The following is a 17,717-nucleotide window of genomic DNA, read 5'->3' as shown; positions in this document are numbered from 1 at the left end:
GTAATCAGAAGACTCTCCTGTTAGAGGTGGAAGAAGTGAAGGTCAGCAACAAAAGAAATCTTATTCTTTCATTTCTTATTGAAAGAAGCTCAGGTTCAACAGCCGCTGGGTGAAAAAACACACACAAAAAGAAACACCACCACCCATCTTTGCAGTTTCTAAAAGACAATAAATCTGAGATATTTTCTGAAACAGTTTATTGAGGAAAAAATGTCTGAAAATTCTTTAAAAAATGTAATTGCTTTGGTATGTACCCTTTTCAGAATGTCAGGGGGTTCTGGTGGATATTTTATATCCACAGCATTTTCTTATATGGCCCAAATGTTCCACCTTCAGCAATCGATGCATTGCTGTGGACACATTCCTAAATACAGCAACATTATTGTTTCTTTAATATAAACTGAGCCCCCATTCTTTTCAAGGATAAATGATAAAATGGTCTAGAGATAGCATTTAATTACACTAACTCAGTTTATCTCGATAAGAATTAGTTCAGTAACTAAGATGTGTTAAATCACTTTCCCTGAAGTCATTAAGAGATAAATATTACCTCGTGGGGAATTCTTAATTGTTTTTAGTGTCTTGTAGTCAATTCTCAGCTGATGTAAAATTCTTTGATAAAGCTGACTAACTTCTAATTAAAAATTCTCATATAAGTTACTGTTTGTACTAAATGTTATGTGTGTGGGCAACAGACAATGGTGCTCTGATTTCTGGAGCAGTTGGGGAAATATTTTTAAGCACAATTTAATGTGAATATGGCTCCTACCATACATTTTCTTTTCACCTTAAGAGAAGAAACATTTAAATAGGTTGGCTGTAATGAGTCATGCTGGGAGAAAGATTGTTCGAACTGTAGAAAAATATAAATGTTGCATTTCATCATGTGTCCTTAAGGGCACTAAGTAATTTCCTTTATGTGTGAATAGCATATATTTTAGGCATATACAACAAGTTGCCCCCATGGCAGGTCATTTTTAATTCAGTGGTAGTAGAAATGGCATTGCACTTAAAGGAACTAATGGATCTGTGTGGCATTCAAAAGTTAAAATTTGTTCCCTTTCTCACTCTATCCCCAACCAATTAAATGGATGCAAGTAAATGTGAAAAATGGTAAGTGGTGATAAAAGTGATCAAGGTCTGTTTAATGGATTTATTCCTTGAGAACCCTTATCGTATGACATAATGCATGCACCAAGAGATGGTGGAGCTTCCTGCAAGCTGACTGGTCGTGGAAGACGATGCCACCATTGAGAACCAGTGCAAGGCCGTGGAGAGGGCTTGCACCTAAACTTGTGGAGTGGAATGCTTACGTTCGAGTCCAATTCCTTCCAGAGAACTGGCCTAGAAGACTGCTCTTCTTTATCAGTTTCATGTCTGCACCTCATACACAAGGTGTGGACCTAAAATCTCCTTTAGCTGCAAAAAGTTTTTAATGTTTAGAAAGTGCTCTTCGTATTTCTCATATGTTCATACAAGTGAATTCAGAACCTCCGATGCCAACTGGCACCTAAAGGAGAATTTTCATACAGCATTTTCAAATGAGGTAAGGATTCTACTGGTAATGGCCAAAAGAACAATAATAATGATAAGGACTGAGCACTCACTATGTACCAGGACAACAGCTCAGTGAAGATGATACTGTTATTCCTATTGTCTCTCACAAGGATGGGGCAGAGAGGGTACTGAAACTTAGAGCGAACAAGAACTCTTGGTCTGAGCTTTAATTCTTTCCGATGTTCAGAATTACAAGGCAACGTAATTTTGAGAAGTGAGCCAGAAGTCAACTCTGGCTTCTCACTACTGCCACTACGGTCGTCACCTGCCACCCCCACCACTCTCAGGTAAGATCAGCTGGTCCTACCTGGAAGGAAGGCCGTCTGTAACATTCAAGTAAGACCACCGTGGTCATAAGTAGCGTGTCTGACTGAACCTTTATTATAATGGGTAAAAGTCACAGACATTACAGATTCCTGGTTTCAGATTGTCTAGAACAAGGTTCTAAACTCTGTCTCCCAAGAGCCAGTAAGGAGAATACTTGGAAATACAGTCCTAGACCCTCTGTGTTTTCCTTTGTTTGCTTAAGAACTTGTCTGTAAAAAAGAAGGCCCTGGGCTGTTTGATCACTCCCTTTCAGCTCAAAACTTCTAAGTCTAGAAAATTATTTGCTTTATTGGGACAATTTTCTTAACACATCATAAAAATGCACAACAGGGACCTTCTTCCCAGGATAGGAAAACAACTGAAAACATAGCAAAGAATGAGTGGAATTGTAAAGCTAATATGAAAAGAGATAATTACCACTATCTGAAAATAATCACTAGGAATGACCACATCTCCATTCTTCATCCAATTCACAGTGGGCACAGGCTTCCCAGAGACTGCACATTCAAACTCAATATCCATACTTTCATAGGCATAGAGGTTGGAAGGATGATTTAAAAACCAGGGCGGAACTGCAAAGACAGAAAACAAAAGTGAGTGGGTGGAGATGGGAATTTGCATGCCAAGGTTTTCACTGAGTCAGAAACACTGCTCTGGCATAGAAAATATTTGTAATTCAAATAACTCCCCTAAACCCTTAGTCTGTTTGTTACACAAGAACTATTGTAGAACACATCTATTCATCTATTCATCTACCCCACCCCCCCAACTACAGTTAAACAGTTTTGGCTAATGGTGTTTTGCAAAAAAAAAAAAGAGAGGGAAAAAACACTTTTAGAAAAAATATTACATAGAATAAACATTTGAATAGCCAAGTATTGTATTTGTACACAATTGACCTGCATAAAGGACATTGAAAAAGTACATAAGGCTATGGAAACTATGCTGATAAAGTAAATAAAGACAATCTGATAGGACTGAGACAACCCTGAGTACAAATAAGAAAGTTTAGTGGTCCTGTAATTCTAGTTTCTTAGGATTTAATTAATGGGATGGACTCATTCCCTGTTGGAACTTGCTGTGGAAATAGGGTACAAAAAACTATTATCATCTTTACTGTGTACACATTCCTATTGTTCTAGCAATTTGTATTATTATTTTCTCAGCACAGTGTGTGATATATTAATTTAATTTAATATCTCAATTACCATAATACTAGTTACTCTATAAGGGAAATTTGCAATTGAAAGAAAATTACAAATATAACACACCTTTGCAGATGAATCTCCCCAGCTTGGTCCCTCAAAACCCTGCCTAGCAGAGGAGTTTTTTTTAAAGTTATGCTCATCCCTTTTCACTGGGAATCTTACAGTGATGTCAGATTTGAATATTGATATTGCCTGAGACCCAGGTGAAATTCACAGTGAAGTAGCAGCCTTCAGCTTTTTTTCACTTAGAAAATAGATGTCTACTTTCAGTAGCCATCTTTAAAGTTAGATTGTATTTTGTTGTTATGCTGGATAAGGAGTGCCAATTTTTGCTCCTTTGAGTAACCACCATATTTTGCTCTTCCCAACCACAATCAGAACTCCCACCCCAGTGTCAAAGTGAATTTATAATCCTTGATGGAAAAGCTAGTAGAAAGCTCCCAAGATTCAACTTCTAGTTTTTCTATGTTAATGATCTTGGCCATCTCAAGCACAATTCATTCTCTCTCTCTCTCTCCCTCTCTCTCTCCCTGACACCTACCCTGTCTTCCCTCCTGCTGTCTTATTTTCCTAATTTTTAACTGAATATTTGGACCTTTATTACTAAACAACTTTTAAATTCTTTAATCTTTCACAGTGAAAAACTGATTTAGAAAACTTGGCTGGGATGCATTAACATTCACAAACTAAAGACACAGAAAAGAGAATTTCTGAGAGCTTTATGAAAGAGAATATATCCTCATTGTATACTGGGGCAAATTTTATTTATAAATGATAACAACATTAGAATGAGACTTTTTATAGCCCTTTGCCAAATTCAGCGATGATCCAGAAGACATCAGACATATTTCTTGATTGCCTCTGAGCAAATATATTAGCTGTCTGTTTTGGAGCAAATATATTAGTTGTTTCATTTGGATTGTGTTCTCAATTTTATCACAGATTTCAATGGAGTATATATTCACTAGCCAATATCCAATGTTTATTGAGAACTGACCATGGACAGTTTATTAGTCTTAGGACTTCAGAATTTTTATATTCACCACAACTCTCTGAGGAAGCCTCTCTTATTCTCTACAAACAAAAAGTGAAGGTACAAGGTACTTAAGAAATGTTCTCCAATCCACACGACTTGCAGACTGTGGAGCAGAGCATCTGAGTCAGCTGCCTACATGGTGAACTACTTTGAAATAACAGTCTCTTTTGCCACTTGAAAATTCCAGTGGAAGCATAACTCAGTATTTCCAGAGCCTCACAAATAATGAAGGTAAACAATTAGAAGCATTAAAAGACAAACTATTTTGTTTATTCTTTTTCCCCTTTAAGTCCTTTCCTGGTACCAAGAACTGCATGAATCTATCCATCCTCTGTGTTCATGTTCATCAGATTTCCTGGAATCATTTATGCCTATACCAGAGTTTTCAAAATTTGGGTGACATCTGTTAGTGAATCTTGAAATTACTTTATGAGGTTGAGGCCAAATAAATATATTTATATACAAATAAGTACCCATATATAAACTTATGGTACATCACATAGGTGGGGAGAGGGAGACAGAGGGAGAGAAAGATGTCACATATCAGACATGGGAGTAAGTCTCATGAGAGAATGATATCACACATCAGGAATGGGACTAAATCTCATGCTTTGAAAAAACATATGTTCTGCCCTGGCTGGTGTAGCTCAGTGGATTGAGCACAGGCCTGTGAACCAAAAGATCACGGTTCAATTCCCCGTCAGGGCACATGCCTGGGTTGCAGGCCAGTTCCCAGCAGGGGATGCATCAGAAGCAACCATACATTGATAATCCTCTCCTTCTCTCCTTCCCTTCCCTTCTAAAGATAAATAAATAAATAATTAAAAAAAAGAAAAAACATATGTTCTGTCTTGGGATGTGTCACCCATCATTAATAATCTATATGGTTAGGACAAGGACAAAAGAGTTCTCTTCATATCTCAAAGCCTAGTACAGTGCCTCATTCTCAGCACAATGCTCGACAAAGCTTTGTAATTGATGCTAATAAGAACTCAGGCAAATGGAAACAACCAAAGTGTCCTTCAAAAGATGATTGGATAAAGAAAGTGTGATGCATATAGACTATAGAATTCTCAGCTATAAGAAATGATGAAATACTGCCATTTGTGATAACATGGATGGACCTGGAGAATATTATACTAAGTGAATTAAATTAGTCAGAAAAAAGATAATATCATATGGTTTCACTCATATGTGGACATAAAACTGAAACACATAGATGCAGACAACAGTATGGTGGTTACCAGATAAAAGGGGGCAGGGGAGTAGTAAAGGGTAAAGGGGGCACATATATGGTGATGGAAGATGATCTGACTTTGGGTGGTGGGCACACAATGCAATGTATAGATCATGTATCATAGAAATGTGCACATGAAATCTATATGACTCTATCAACCAATATCACCCCAATGCACTTAATAAAAAAAGGACTCAAGAAATAAAAAGCATTTTTTCACCTTTTGCTATTGCAATATTGGTATAAGATGATCAGAAAGAGTTTAAAATGTCCCAGAAACAACATACCTACAAAATAAAATTATTTTATTGTCCTGAAAAATACAATGTCAATGAATAATGGGGAGAAAATAAAGAGCAAAGAATAATGTAGGCTAGTTGGAGAACAGCCTGAGTGTTTATTATTTTGGATACCTTTCAGAAATAATTCTTCAAGATCTTCTTTGAGAAAAAAAATTAAAATATTTACAAAGCTGGGAGGGGTCTTGAAAAGGTCCAAATATATAGGCCAGGGTTGGACTAGAAGTTAGGTAAGAGCTTTGGATCCTTAATTTTAAATAACGATTAACCCAGCTGGTACCTGCCTTTCTCAACTCACCCATCCACACACTTTTTATGGAGCCTATGGCCCAGTTTCACAACTGGACCTCTTCTAATTCCAAATCTTTGTTCATGTTATTTCTCATCTTGAACTGTTTTCCATTTCATCTTGAGTCTAGACAGGCTACCTATTCTTCATTAATCCACTTCTCTCCAAAAAGATGTCCTGATTTTTTTTTTCTGGTAAAATTTTCTCTCCTTTTAGAAAACCTGTGGTATTTATTTCACCAATTTTATAGCACTTGACAAGGTTGCTTAGTTTGTAACTCTTTGGGGGAAGAGGCTCTATCATGTAAACATGAAATCAATATATTGCTTAATATAATTTTGATCAATAAGTTATTCTGAGAGAAAGTGGACAAATGAAGTTTACCCAGATTTTATCTTCTTATTTGATCTCTTTGTGTTTTTCTGTGATCCACAGGCTGAGATCTATTCACCCCATTTTATGGTTGCTTCCTTGTATTTAGAGCCAATGATTAATAATCATGTGACACATTGCTCAGCTCTGGGCAAACTGAAGTTGGAACTAAAGGGTAGATATGGTTTATCAATGGCTGTGGACATGCTTTCCAGTATTTTTCTGACCATGGATCCCCGCATGAAGTTATATTCCTCATGTGATCTAATTTCTACTTATTCTCTAAAAGAAACTCAAATGGCCCCTCTTCCTTGAATTCTGTCTTTCACGAAGCTGACAATGGATTTTCCTGCTCTTTGCAGTGCTCTCTCTGTTCCCAATTTTTATACCACTTATTATTTAAGATCTCTTTCACATATATCATTATTTACTAGCTAGACAATGATTAAAGATGGGGCTTGAAGCATATGCTTTTTATTTTAGTTCCCTTTGGATATTACATAATGCCTTCTCTCTTCCACTCTGGTAGAAGAAATAATTTTGCTACTTTAAACAGTTTGGTGGGCAGCAATTTCTTAGTGACTTAATAAAGACAAAGTTTCACGAATTTTCAAGTTTATCACATTGTTCCATTTATATAATATTACTCCTTTTTAGAAAATTGCTTAACATACATGTACACTCCCTACCACAATTTCAGACAAGACACTGATTTTCATTATGCTTTCCTCCCTTGGATAAAATAAAATTAATGACTAAAAATAAATTACCTACATTTTTTCATTGTTACACTATTACAGTGTCCCAGGTTTTCCCCCTTTGCTCTCCCCTGCCCATTTTCATCAGATCTTCAGTTCTTAGGATCTTCTCAAGTACTTATAGTACATGTATAGATAATTATTTTTCTTTGAGAGCTGAGGGGAAGAGAAATAATGACTAATAAGCAATAAAAATATAGAAAAACACAATTCTTTTCTAGAATGTGTTTATCATACTTAGAATTGACTAATAGATGGAAGATACCTCTAAACTATAATCATAGAGTTGTATGACTAAATCTTCAATTTGACTAAAAGTTTTCCCTAAATTTATTATTTTTCAAAGAAGTTTCTATGCTGTGACAGATCAATGGAATTTTGTAGAGGAAAATTTCTTCTGTAATTTCAGTCCCCAAATTTAAAGAACTTAGGAGAGGCCTGCCTACACAATTTAAGTAGTATTATGGGTTTTATTTCACATAATAGATGCCTCATAAGTATTTTTAGCAATGCCCCAAATTGTTCCCTAATCTTATTTAGACTTGTCTTCTAGTCTTTTTACTTTTAGATATGTTATTTAGCTATTCTTTTCCAGTAATTTAGGTACATCATAAGTTCAGGTCAATTTTAATAAGGCTTCAATATACACAATTAATACCCTTTCTATTACCTTGACTTTGAGAATATTCTGTACTTTCTAAAGACCTACTACAGCTCTTGGAAATTGCAAAGTTGTGCTTAAAGTTATGCAGATGGTTTGATGAACAACAGACAGCAAAAGTCGTTCTGATAAATGGTAAAGAACCAAGCAAAAGAACAGATTGGTGAGATTTTACTGGGAGGAATATAAAGACTGTGTGACCCTTGGGTGGCTGCATTTCTACCTTGAGCACCGAGGAAGGCCAGCTTGCTTCTCCTTCTCCATCAACATAACACCTCTCTCTGTCTCTCCAGGCCCTTTGTAGTTAGGTAATTTGTGTGGAGATAGTGGGCATAAGCCTATTATTCTTCTCTTGAATGCATACATCTGAAGAAAGTGACCACACCAAATACCTAAGATCTATTTGCTGGCAAATTGCGCTACCTCTATATCCAAACTAAATGGACTCTTTTAAGTTCAAATAATTTATCAACAGATAATTTCACTTGAAGGAGCCATAGTGCCATATGTAATCATATTCAGATTACTACAGAGGAAGCAATCTGATATTGAATGTTAAATTTAGAGATAATGTGTCATAAGACGGAAACTATTCCACATAAATTCAGGCTTCTGTGTTAAACATACATGAACCAAATCCTGGTTTACAGAATAATGTTTCTAATAGACTGTTCAATTTATAGATTAGAAATTTCTCTCTCATTTGTTCTCTCATTTCATAGTTTCAATTCTTCCTGTACCAACTATTATTGCCCAAGCAACTCTATTTTAGCTAACGTGATAACCAAATGTATTATTCTCCTTCTCCTTTTTTTTTTTTTAAACAGGTGCTGCATGATGTATCTCTGCCCAATCCAATGCTTCTCTCCAGGCTTATTCTGATGTGACAAGTAACTTGAAATCTGCTGAATATTTCTCTCCAGTTTTCTCTTTCCTACCTACACACCTGTCCTCCTCCATGAGGTTGGTTATTGAAATTTGCATTTCATTTTCTATATAAATTACCTCTCACACATACCTGTCTGTACTCTCCTAAAAAATTAGGTTGGGTGAAGATGGGTTCTACCCTTAAGTGACTAGAATGTATTCCATATTGGAAATAAAAGTACACTTAAGTCTTGTTCTATTAATATTGACTTGGGCTGCCATTGCTATAGGGAAAAATGTTTTTTAAGCTATGGATTTTATTCTTAGCATTTTCTACTCAAGGAGGTATTTCAGTGTTGTCTGACAGTGATTGTTTCTAGAGAGAATGAGAGGGGGAGGGAGAGAGAGAGATGTTGTCTGTGTCCTGCTAATGCCTACCAGAATGTGTACTACTTTTTTCCCTGACATATCGGTAAGCCTAAGTGGTAAATATATCATTACTGAAAACTACATGACAGAAAAGCAGGCCATTCAACAGCAATTCACCCCATTGTGGCATCAGTCTGAATGTGACTCCACTAAGCTATTCATTTCCTAAGGATAGGGACTGCTTTGTCTATCTTTGTGCTTTCAAGGCCAAACAGGGGATAGGTGATAATAAATATTTATTAGGTAAACAAGCATGGGTGTGCATCGGTCTTCATAAGCCAAATTCTTGGAAGTCTGTCATTTCCTGGCTTCAAATGAGTAATAGCCGTGGAAAAGTTAGGTGAGGAATACATTAAAAACAAGAGGATATACTTTCTCCCTATAATTAATACTAATTACAGTAATATAATAGAGAAGTCTTGCACTGTAAGCTATTCTGTTATAATTGGCAAAGGTGATATTTCAATCATCTTAGAAAAATAAACACCTTAGATATTGTGATTTTTATCCTTGACATTCCATTAGTACTTCTTATTGTGAACACAATATGCCCCTCCCCCCATTTTTCCTCCTATCTAAAAATTCCTGTTTCTATGCAATGGAGATAAAAAAATATCTCATCATCAACCTTTGCTTTCAAGTCCATTCTGTGTGCTTGAAAACTATTTTAGGTGTCTCTTCGCAACTGTCCTTGTTCAGATAATCCCATTAGCTTTCCCCAGCTTCAGCTCTTTCTGTAACCAGGGTTGTGCCTTCTAAATCCAGACTGGGCTTTTTTCCTCTCTCTCTCTTTAATTCTGGAGCCTGGGATCAAATTGGAAGAATAACATTGTAAGGCTCAAGCCAGTGATAAAAATTATAGGAGAATTATTTCAAGGTCCTCAGTCTATGGGCATACTGTTGTTACCGCCACGTGTTTGGAATTTTATTTGTGTGCTGTCAATAGTCTAGCTATTGGCAACTCTCCAAAAATTGTGTGTGTTTGTATGTTTGTGTGTGTGCATTTCTATCTGCTTCCATACACACCATATGGTTATATAAAAGACCTCTATTTAAAATGTCATCTAACCACAAAAATACAAAAATATACATCTATACATCTATAATTTAGAAACATCATTCTTTGTCCAATTTTCAATTTGAGCTGTAAAGGAATTCAAAACACGTTAAGAGAAACAAGATGAAAATATTAACTCATATGTTATAGGTTGACAGAAATAATAACTATATAAAGGAACTTAGCCAGTTCCCAACACTACATACTGATAGGAACTTGAGAGATATTATTTCCTCTTAGTCAAATGTTTCTAGCATACCCTCTTGGTATTTGAGGCAAAAGACGTGGATATTTTAAAAGTGTAAAAAAATGTTTCTGTCATGCATGAGAGCTATTTCTGTGTATACTTTAATGCACATTGAAGAGGTACAGTAAATTACTTTAGAAAATTCATTTTTCACCTTTATTGTTAGCATTGTAGTAGATGTTCTATAAGGGAATCCTTCAGCACAATGAACTGAGAAGATAATAAATTCTAACACATAACTAATTTCTCTTCCCAAATAATAAAATAAAAAGTAAGTCTCAGCACACACGCACACACACACATCAACCACAGCAACAAAAGAAAAGAAAAGCATAGTCAGTTGCAAAAACAATTTTAAAAAGCCATTTCTGGAGTTGAACAGAAAGCAGAGTAGTATTTAGTTCCTTATCTGTCTTTAAACACCCGAAAACTGTCCTGAAGACTGAGAAAAAGGTTAAGTTTTCTCAGCAACATCTCCGAACCTGAAGCAATGAAAAACCTCAGGTTAGCCTCCCGTGCTTTCTCTTGTCTGAGTGAGGAGAAGCAGTAGTGGCTGTTGAGGAGACACCCACGAGATGGGACTGGCGGAGGTGAAGGCTCGTGGGCTGCCCCCAAAACCAAGGACAAGCCCCTCTGTCACAAAAGAGGATAGCAGACAGCAACAGCCAACAAAGCTGGGGATTCTCAAAGTGGCTGAATGCTGCTTTCAGTGATCTCACTCTATGACCATGCCCGCTGGTTATTTTTTAAAAATATGCATAAACCTGAAATTTTCAACCTTCAAACAGAAGAAGGGGTCTTAGGAAGGTGGGTAAATAAGTCTAGAAGCAACTCCTACTACGTTGGAACAAATGGTGTCTGGACAGAACCACCCACATGGAGCAAGAGAAAAGAAAATATAAGGGTAAAACAGAAGGAAACTCCTCAAGTCACTCTGTACAATAAATTTGTTGAATATGAAAATCAATTCAACAAAACAAGGAGTCAAAGACTAGTTGACAAAACAACAAAACAAAATGGAAAGGGAGGTAGCAGACCTAAGAAAACCAGTCAAGGGCCAAAACAGCATCATTAGAGAGCCAGCACATAAACTAGAAGCACCAATAACATAATTGGCAGCACTGAAACTCAAATCGTGAACACAGAGGAGACTTGAGATAATCAGAGAATGCAGATGAAAAGGCAAAAGGGCTAAAGTAGTTAGGGCAAAGCTTGCACCAGAAAAAAGGCAAGCAAAGATGACCCAATATTACGATAACTGGCATTATTGATGCAGCAAGCCCGCATGCAAACAGAAGATACATTCACAGATAAACTAATAGAAAATTCTCCCTGAAAAATAAGTCTGCATTTTCAGATTGAAAGACTATACCATGGTCTTGGGAAACTGACTATATAATTCTTCATGGTGAGACATATATTTGAGCTATTTAATCTGGAGGACAATGAATTATGTGAACATCCATACAGAAAAATCAAAATCAAAATACATCTACGAGGGTTAGGAGGGAATTGGGTTCCCATATAGTAAAATCCGATGTCAGAAGACAATGGAGCAATATCACCCAAGGATACTGTATATGATTGTTTATCTACAAAGCCACATTCTCAACTATGACAGTGTTCAGAAAATACACCACTTCTAAAACAAGTCAGACAACAAAATACAGGCAATTAATAGCACCAGCAAAATAAAAGGTTAGGCATTGTGATAAAAGGACTAATGCTACCTACAGAATACATTTCTATATTGAAATAAAAACACAATGGGAAAAATGTTACTGAAGAGAATTTAATTGTCATACACCTGAATAGGACATAACTAATCCCATAACTACCACAATCAGAAGGTGGGGAAGTGAGAAGATAAATAAGAATGTTAATCCCTGTTATGAAAGATGTTTCATAGTACGGATTTCATCAATCATGCCCTTAAATAAAAATTGAACTTAAAAGGCTTAACAACAGTCTGTGGTATAATCACATTGTTATCAATGTATTTCTACTTAACCACACAAATATTTATGTAGGATATATGAAATGCTGAAATTTGAGGATATTTTTAATTCACATGGGCTATTTTTGCAGAATTAATAGAGTGATGTTCCTAAAACAAGTTTTAGAAGCAACCCTGGAAGGAAATACTTAAAAATGTCGCAGTGGTTACTGAAGTATGGATATATTACCTTTCCTTTTCTTGTATTTTTAAAATTTCTAAATGATTAAAAAGACGTTAATTCAAAATCTTTGTCCTGGGAGGGCTCACCACTGTAGAGTTAAACAGAAGAGCCCACTGGAAATTCTAAGAGCTTGTGTAAACAGTGCAGAGATATAAACAGCAGGTAAACATATTTGCCTTTCCTTTTTCTTTTATCATTTTTCTCCACTGCTGCTTAGAAGAACTTCAGAGAAACTTCGATGCTGGGAACAAGATCACATAAACCCTTAGGGGGTTTTCTACCTCAGGTTTGTTGAAGGGAGACAATATACAGGATGAACTGGGAAGACCTCCATATAAGAAAAAGAAGTGTCCTGAACTCTGATGCCCAGTTCTGACTCTATTGTTGGGCAGATGATGGACATAGAGCACCTAACTTAACTTTTCTCACCTTCAAACTGTTTGTTACTTTGAAAATTTAGGAGTTTAGCTTGGAATCCATTTGTTCAGATTCTTTGGAACCCCTTCAAGTGTTGCTGGGGAGGAAACGGTCATGATGTTACTCTCCAACCCTTTAATACCTTCAGGGACAGAGCACAGTGTTGATCCAGGTACACTGAGCTTCCATATTAACTTAAAGCTGCATAAGAACATCCCCAGTGGCTAAAATGAAGAAAGTAAATTAGCCCCAAGCTTTCTCTTAGCTTTCAAATTCTGCATGAACTGTTTTGCATGAAGAGTTTATATAGAGTTGACATAAAAAAAGAAAAAACAGGAAAAGTAAAATTGTCAGTTTGCTTTTTATTCTGTCACTAAAATAATATTTATCTAGAATTAATATACTGCTTGAAATAAGAAACACCAACCCAAGTCTCTCATAAAAATTAGAAAGTGACTCAAAGTCAGGTCAAGGGTAATTAGTTCAACGTCTTGCTGCAAAATGACAGTGTTCCTTTCATACTAACACAAATTACTTATTTCAAGATTAATTGGTGAAAGAGTGTTTCCAGCATTGATTATATTCCAATTTGGAGTCTCTATCTGCCTTTTGCATTCCTGCTTTTTGACCTCAAGAGACCTTAGCTATCACACTATAGATAAGACCAATCTCCATGGTAATTTCAGAGTTTTACAAGTGTGGACTTCAAAAACTGTGGAAAAAGTGTATGTGTGTAAGATTTATAAAATCTCAGTACATGGGCAAATCATTTATAAACTTGAATGGCTCTTATATAGAGCAAATGAAAATGACATTTGCATATAATTCATACTTGTACATTAGATTAAAAAATTCAGAGTTCATAGAGTTTATTTTAGTTGAAAGAATTGGTATCAGCCCGGTTGGTGTGGCTCAGCTGGTTGGGCATCAACTCACAAAACAAAGGGTCACCAGTTCAATCCCCAGTCAGGGCTTATGACCAGGTTGCAGGTTCAGGTTCAGTCCCCAGTCAGGCACATACAGAAGGCAGCCAAGCAATGTTTCTCTGTCACTGCAATGCTTCTCTCCCTCTCTTTCTCCCTCCCTTCCCCTGTCTAAGGTCAAAAATAAAAAAATAAATTAAAAAAATTGCTCACAAATTTTAAAATGTAATGTATTGAGTGAATGAGAAAAGCATGCATCAGATTAAAAACAGCAAAATTTACTACATATCTGACAGCAATTGACATCAAAAGAGACTTAGGAATTTTTGTTTATTGCTAAGAATTCTACTCTTAAACCTCTGGACTTTAGAAGACTCTGTACATTATAAACAAATATATATTATACATTACATATTACAAATATACATATTATATATATATATCCATATATGATGGGTGCCCCCAAACCTGACATTTACTTATAAAAAGTGTGTTTTTATTCTTACATGTTTGAACTTCAGTCACCTTCAAAGTACTCTCCATTTTATGCAATACCCCTATTGAAACATTTTTTCCACTGCCCAAAACAGTTTTTGAACTCATCAATTTTATGCCTTTTAGTGCTTCTGCTGTTTTTTTGTTTCACCTCTTCCACATCAGCAAAATGTTTCCCTTTGAGGACTTTTTCATCCAGGGAAACAAACAAAGAAAGTTGCTCAGGGTGGTATTGGGTAAATAGGGAGGGTGGGGCACCAGAATCATGCCATTTTTGGTGAAAAACTGCTGAACACATCATGGTGTGGGAAGGTGCACTCACAAATCACTCATTATGAAATAAGCAAATGTGTTGAAAGTCTTCAAAGAAATTCACCAAAGCTGAATGCAGCCTCTCACAACAATGCCAGCTAGTACACTGATACAGATGGGTCCCTAGAACACTGACCTAGTGGAGAAATTCTGTACAACAAGGGGCCACCCTCTAGAAGATAATCCTGGGTTTTTTGGTTCCCCCTCCCCTGTATATTCTGATGTGAATACATAAGAATAATAACATAGAGTCCTTTAAGAAACATGTTTGAAGCAGTCAGAGCCATTATTTATTCCATTCACAATTGGGAATTTCACAATTTTTTGTTTTCCTGCTCCCAGCTGGGCAATCATAGGCCAGGCAGAAGCCAGGTGCTGGAGGGGTTGAATGCCATCAGAGAACACTGAGCAGACGTGGTGCTATGGAGGAATAGCGGGAGTGGACTCTTATTTATCCACATAATTAAGTGTTTGCTAGAATTTGGTAGTGCAAAAGCTAAATTAGAATAATAAAACCACTAGGGCATATATTTTAGAAATAGACCATTTGAAATGCAACTTGGCCATTCAGTGGTAGAACACATTTCTTTTAAGGAAAGTCAGCTTGGAAGTTAAAAAGTTAGACAAATCCTTTTCAAAATTTTCCTTTTGCAAAGAAAACTCATAAAGTGATCTGAAGTTTCTAGATCATTAGAAAGGGCATTTTCATTGGTTTTGCTAATGAGTGGTTCACTTAAATCCAGGTATGCTTTGAAGAAGAAAATGTCATGTAAGAAGTAATATCCAAAGTTCTGTTCCTATCTTCTTGTTTTTTTAATGTCTTTCTTGGCATTCTCATCATCTCCTGAACCTTTCAACTTCTGTCTCTAAATGAATGGCCACCATATTTAATCCTGACTTTTCTCTTGAGTTTCAAATTGGTGACTAACCGGTAGCTAGTTTCTACCGGTTTCTGTCTACCACCAGCCAGCATTGCTTGCTTCCCCTCTGTGCTCCCCCTAGGGACCCCAGCATTTATTGCAATGTGCTTTCATGGTTTATTTCTTCTTTGTTCTTTTCCCCAATACTCTACTAGGTTTTGGAGGGAAGAAATTATGCTGTTTCTTTCTATCTCTGTAGATCTGGGGCCAAATTCTATAATATTATAGCAGCCTCCTAAAGGTTTACTAAACTGAATTGAATACAATATTTATAAAGCTTCAGCTGGCATGAGACTTGCTCTCAGTGCTTCTAAATATGCAGACTCTGGCTGCACAGCAGCATGCTTGCTGTGGGACCAAGGAACATGCACTTTTAACCACCACCTTTGCAGAATGTTAGGTTCGGGGAGCTCTTGGATCACACTTTGAGAAACTCTGACTTTCTGGAATACAGAGAAATAGAGCTGAATTCAATTTCTGGTCTTACTAATTATTTAGCATTTTGATTAAGTATCTCATTTGTAAAACAGGCTATTTCACTGAGATCCAGTGAGGTAATAAATGCAAAGCAGTAAGAACAGTGTCTGGCACATTGTAATTGTTCAATAAACTGCAGCTATTACTATCTCATTAAACCCATTGCTGTGTTTTATCTCTGTCATCCGGCTTATCTATAGATGGTCTCTGACTGATGATTGTTTGACTTAGACTTTTTTGAATTTAAGATGGTGCAAAAGTGATACACATAATAAATTACGTGAGACATTCAATAATTTTTTTTATAAAATAGGCTTTACGTTACATGGTTTTGCCCAAATGTAGGCTAATGTCAGTGTTCTGAGCATATTTATGATAAGCTTGACTAAGCTATGATCTTCAGTAGGTGAGATGGATCGAATGCATTCTTGACTTTGACATTTTCAACTTATTCTGGGTTCAACAAAATGTAATCCCGGTTGTAAATTGAGGAGCAACTGTACGTGATTCACACTTGACTTTTTCTTTCTTTCATACCCTGCATTTAACCATTGTCAAGCTTTGACATTCAATCTCTGTCGTATCTGCTGCCTTTTTGCTATCTCTACTGCTATCGCCATTACTGCAGAAAAACAATTTAACCTAATTTAGCAAGCGCTAATACAGCATGCACATGTTAAACATTGTGTTAGACACCAAGGATAAAAGAACAATATACATGGCTTCGAGGAATAGACAGTCCAATGGGGAAGAGGAGGAACATGTTTTTAAAATCCACATATTGTGGTCATTGACATAATAAAAGAACAGTGAGTATACTGGACCATGAAAGAGAAACAAGAAAAATCCACAGGGTTTGACAATTTGATGGTCTTAGTAATTATGGCCTGCAAATCTCAGGTCTTGCCGTGGCCCATGATGCTTGGTTGGTCATCATCTGGCAAACTAAAAGGATGGGAGGCCCATTCCCTGTTAGGACACACACCCAGGTTGTGGGGCTCGGTCCCTGGATGGGGCACCAATTGATGTTGCGCTCTCTCTCCTTTATGTTTCTCTCCCTCTCTTTCTCCCTCTCTTCCCCACTTTATCTCTCTCTCTCAAAAAAATAAACAGTAATCACAATTATTGCAGAAAATAAACACTTCTCAATAACTGACACAAGTTTTCTCCTTGAAAAAAACAAAATTTTCCAGGGCCTCACCAAGTAAGAGAAGACAAATTGATTGATTATCTGTACCTGTAACAGGAAAACTTGGGGGTGAGACGCAGGGGGCACGGCACACAGTGTGCTGAATCTTGGTTTGGGCCCAACGGCAGTCAGAAAGCCTCTTTCCAATCTCTGCCACAGTGTGGACTTAGTATAAATTGTTTGAGACCCCAGAACACCTCAGCAAACAAAAAAATCACAAATATGGACTAAATATCCTTCCCCTGACCTCTAAGCCTGTACGTGGCTAAGAAAGCACAGGGCAGGCCTCCCGAGTCAGGCCAACAATATTCCTTAAGGAGAATCAAAGTGGAGCAACATGAGGCCAATTCAAAGGAGGAGCTCTGTAATGCCGATGTTTTGAGACCATGCTCATGGCATAAATTGTATAAATACTCCCATTTGCATAAAAATTATAACTAGATGTTATTTGTAAGAGGAC

General features: G+C 36.6%; 1 protein-coding gene across 1 annotated transcript in view; it reads right to left on the bottom strand.

Moving 5' to 3' along the window:
* The window catches only part of DCC (DCC netrin 1 receptor), a 687,608-nt gene that overhangs the window by 402,752 nt on the left and 267,139 nt on the right, over positions 1–17,717 (bottom strand). The window contains exon 12 of the mRNA XM_053664328.1: positions 2,302–2,456. Coding sequence (XP_053520303.1) covers positions 2,302–2,456 — 155 coding nt within the window. The remainder of the gene's footprint in view (positions 1–2,301; positions 2,457–17,717) is intronic.

This window comes from Artibeus jamaicensis, unplaced genomic scaffold (genome assembly GCF_021234435.1).
Source record: "Artibeus jamaicensis isolate MK-2021 breed Jamaican fruit bat unplaced genomic scaffold, CSHL_Jam_final contig_354, whole genome shotgun sequence".
Taxonomy (NCBI): domain Eukaryota; kingdom Metazoa; phylum Chordata; class Mammalia; order Chiroptera; family Phyllostomidae; genus Artibeus; species Artibeus jamaicensis.
This window is presented reverse-complemented; position numbering and strand designations above follow the sequence as displayed.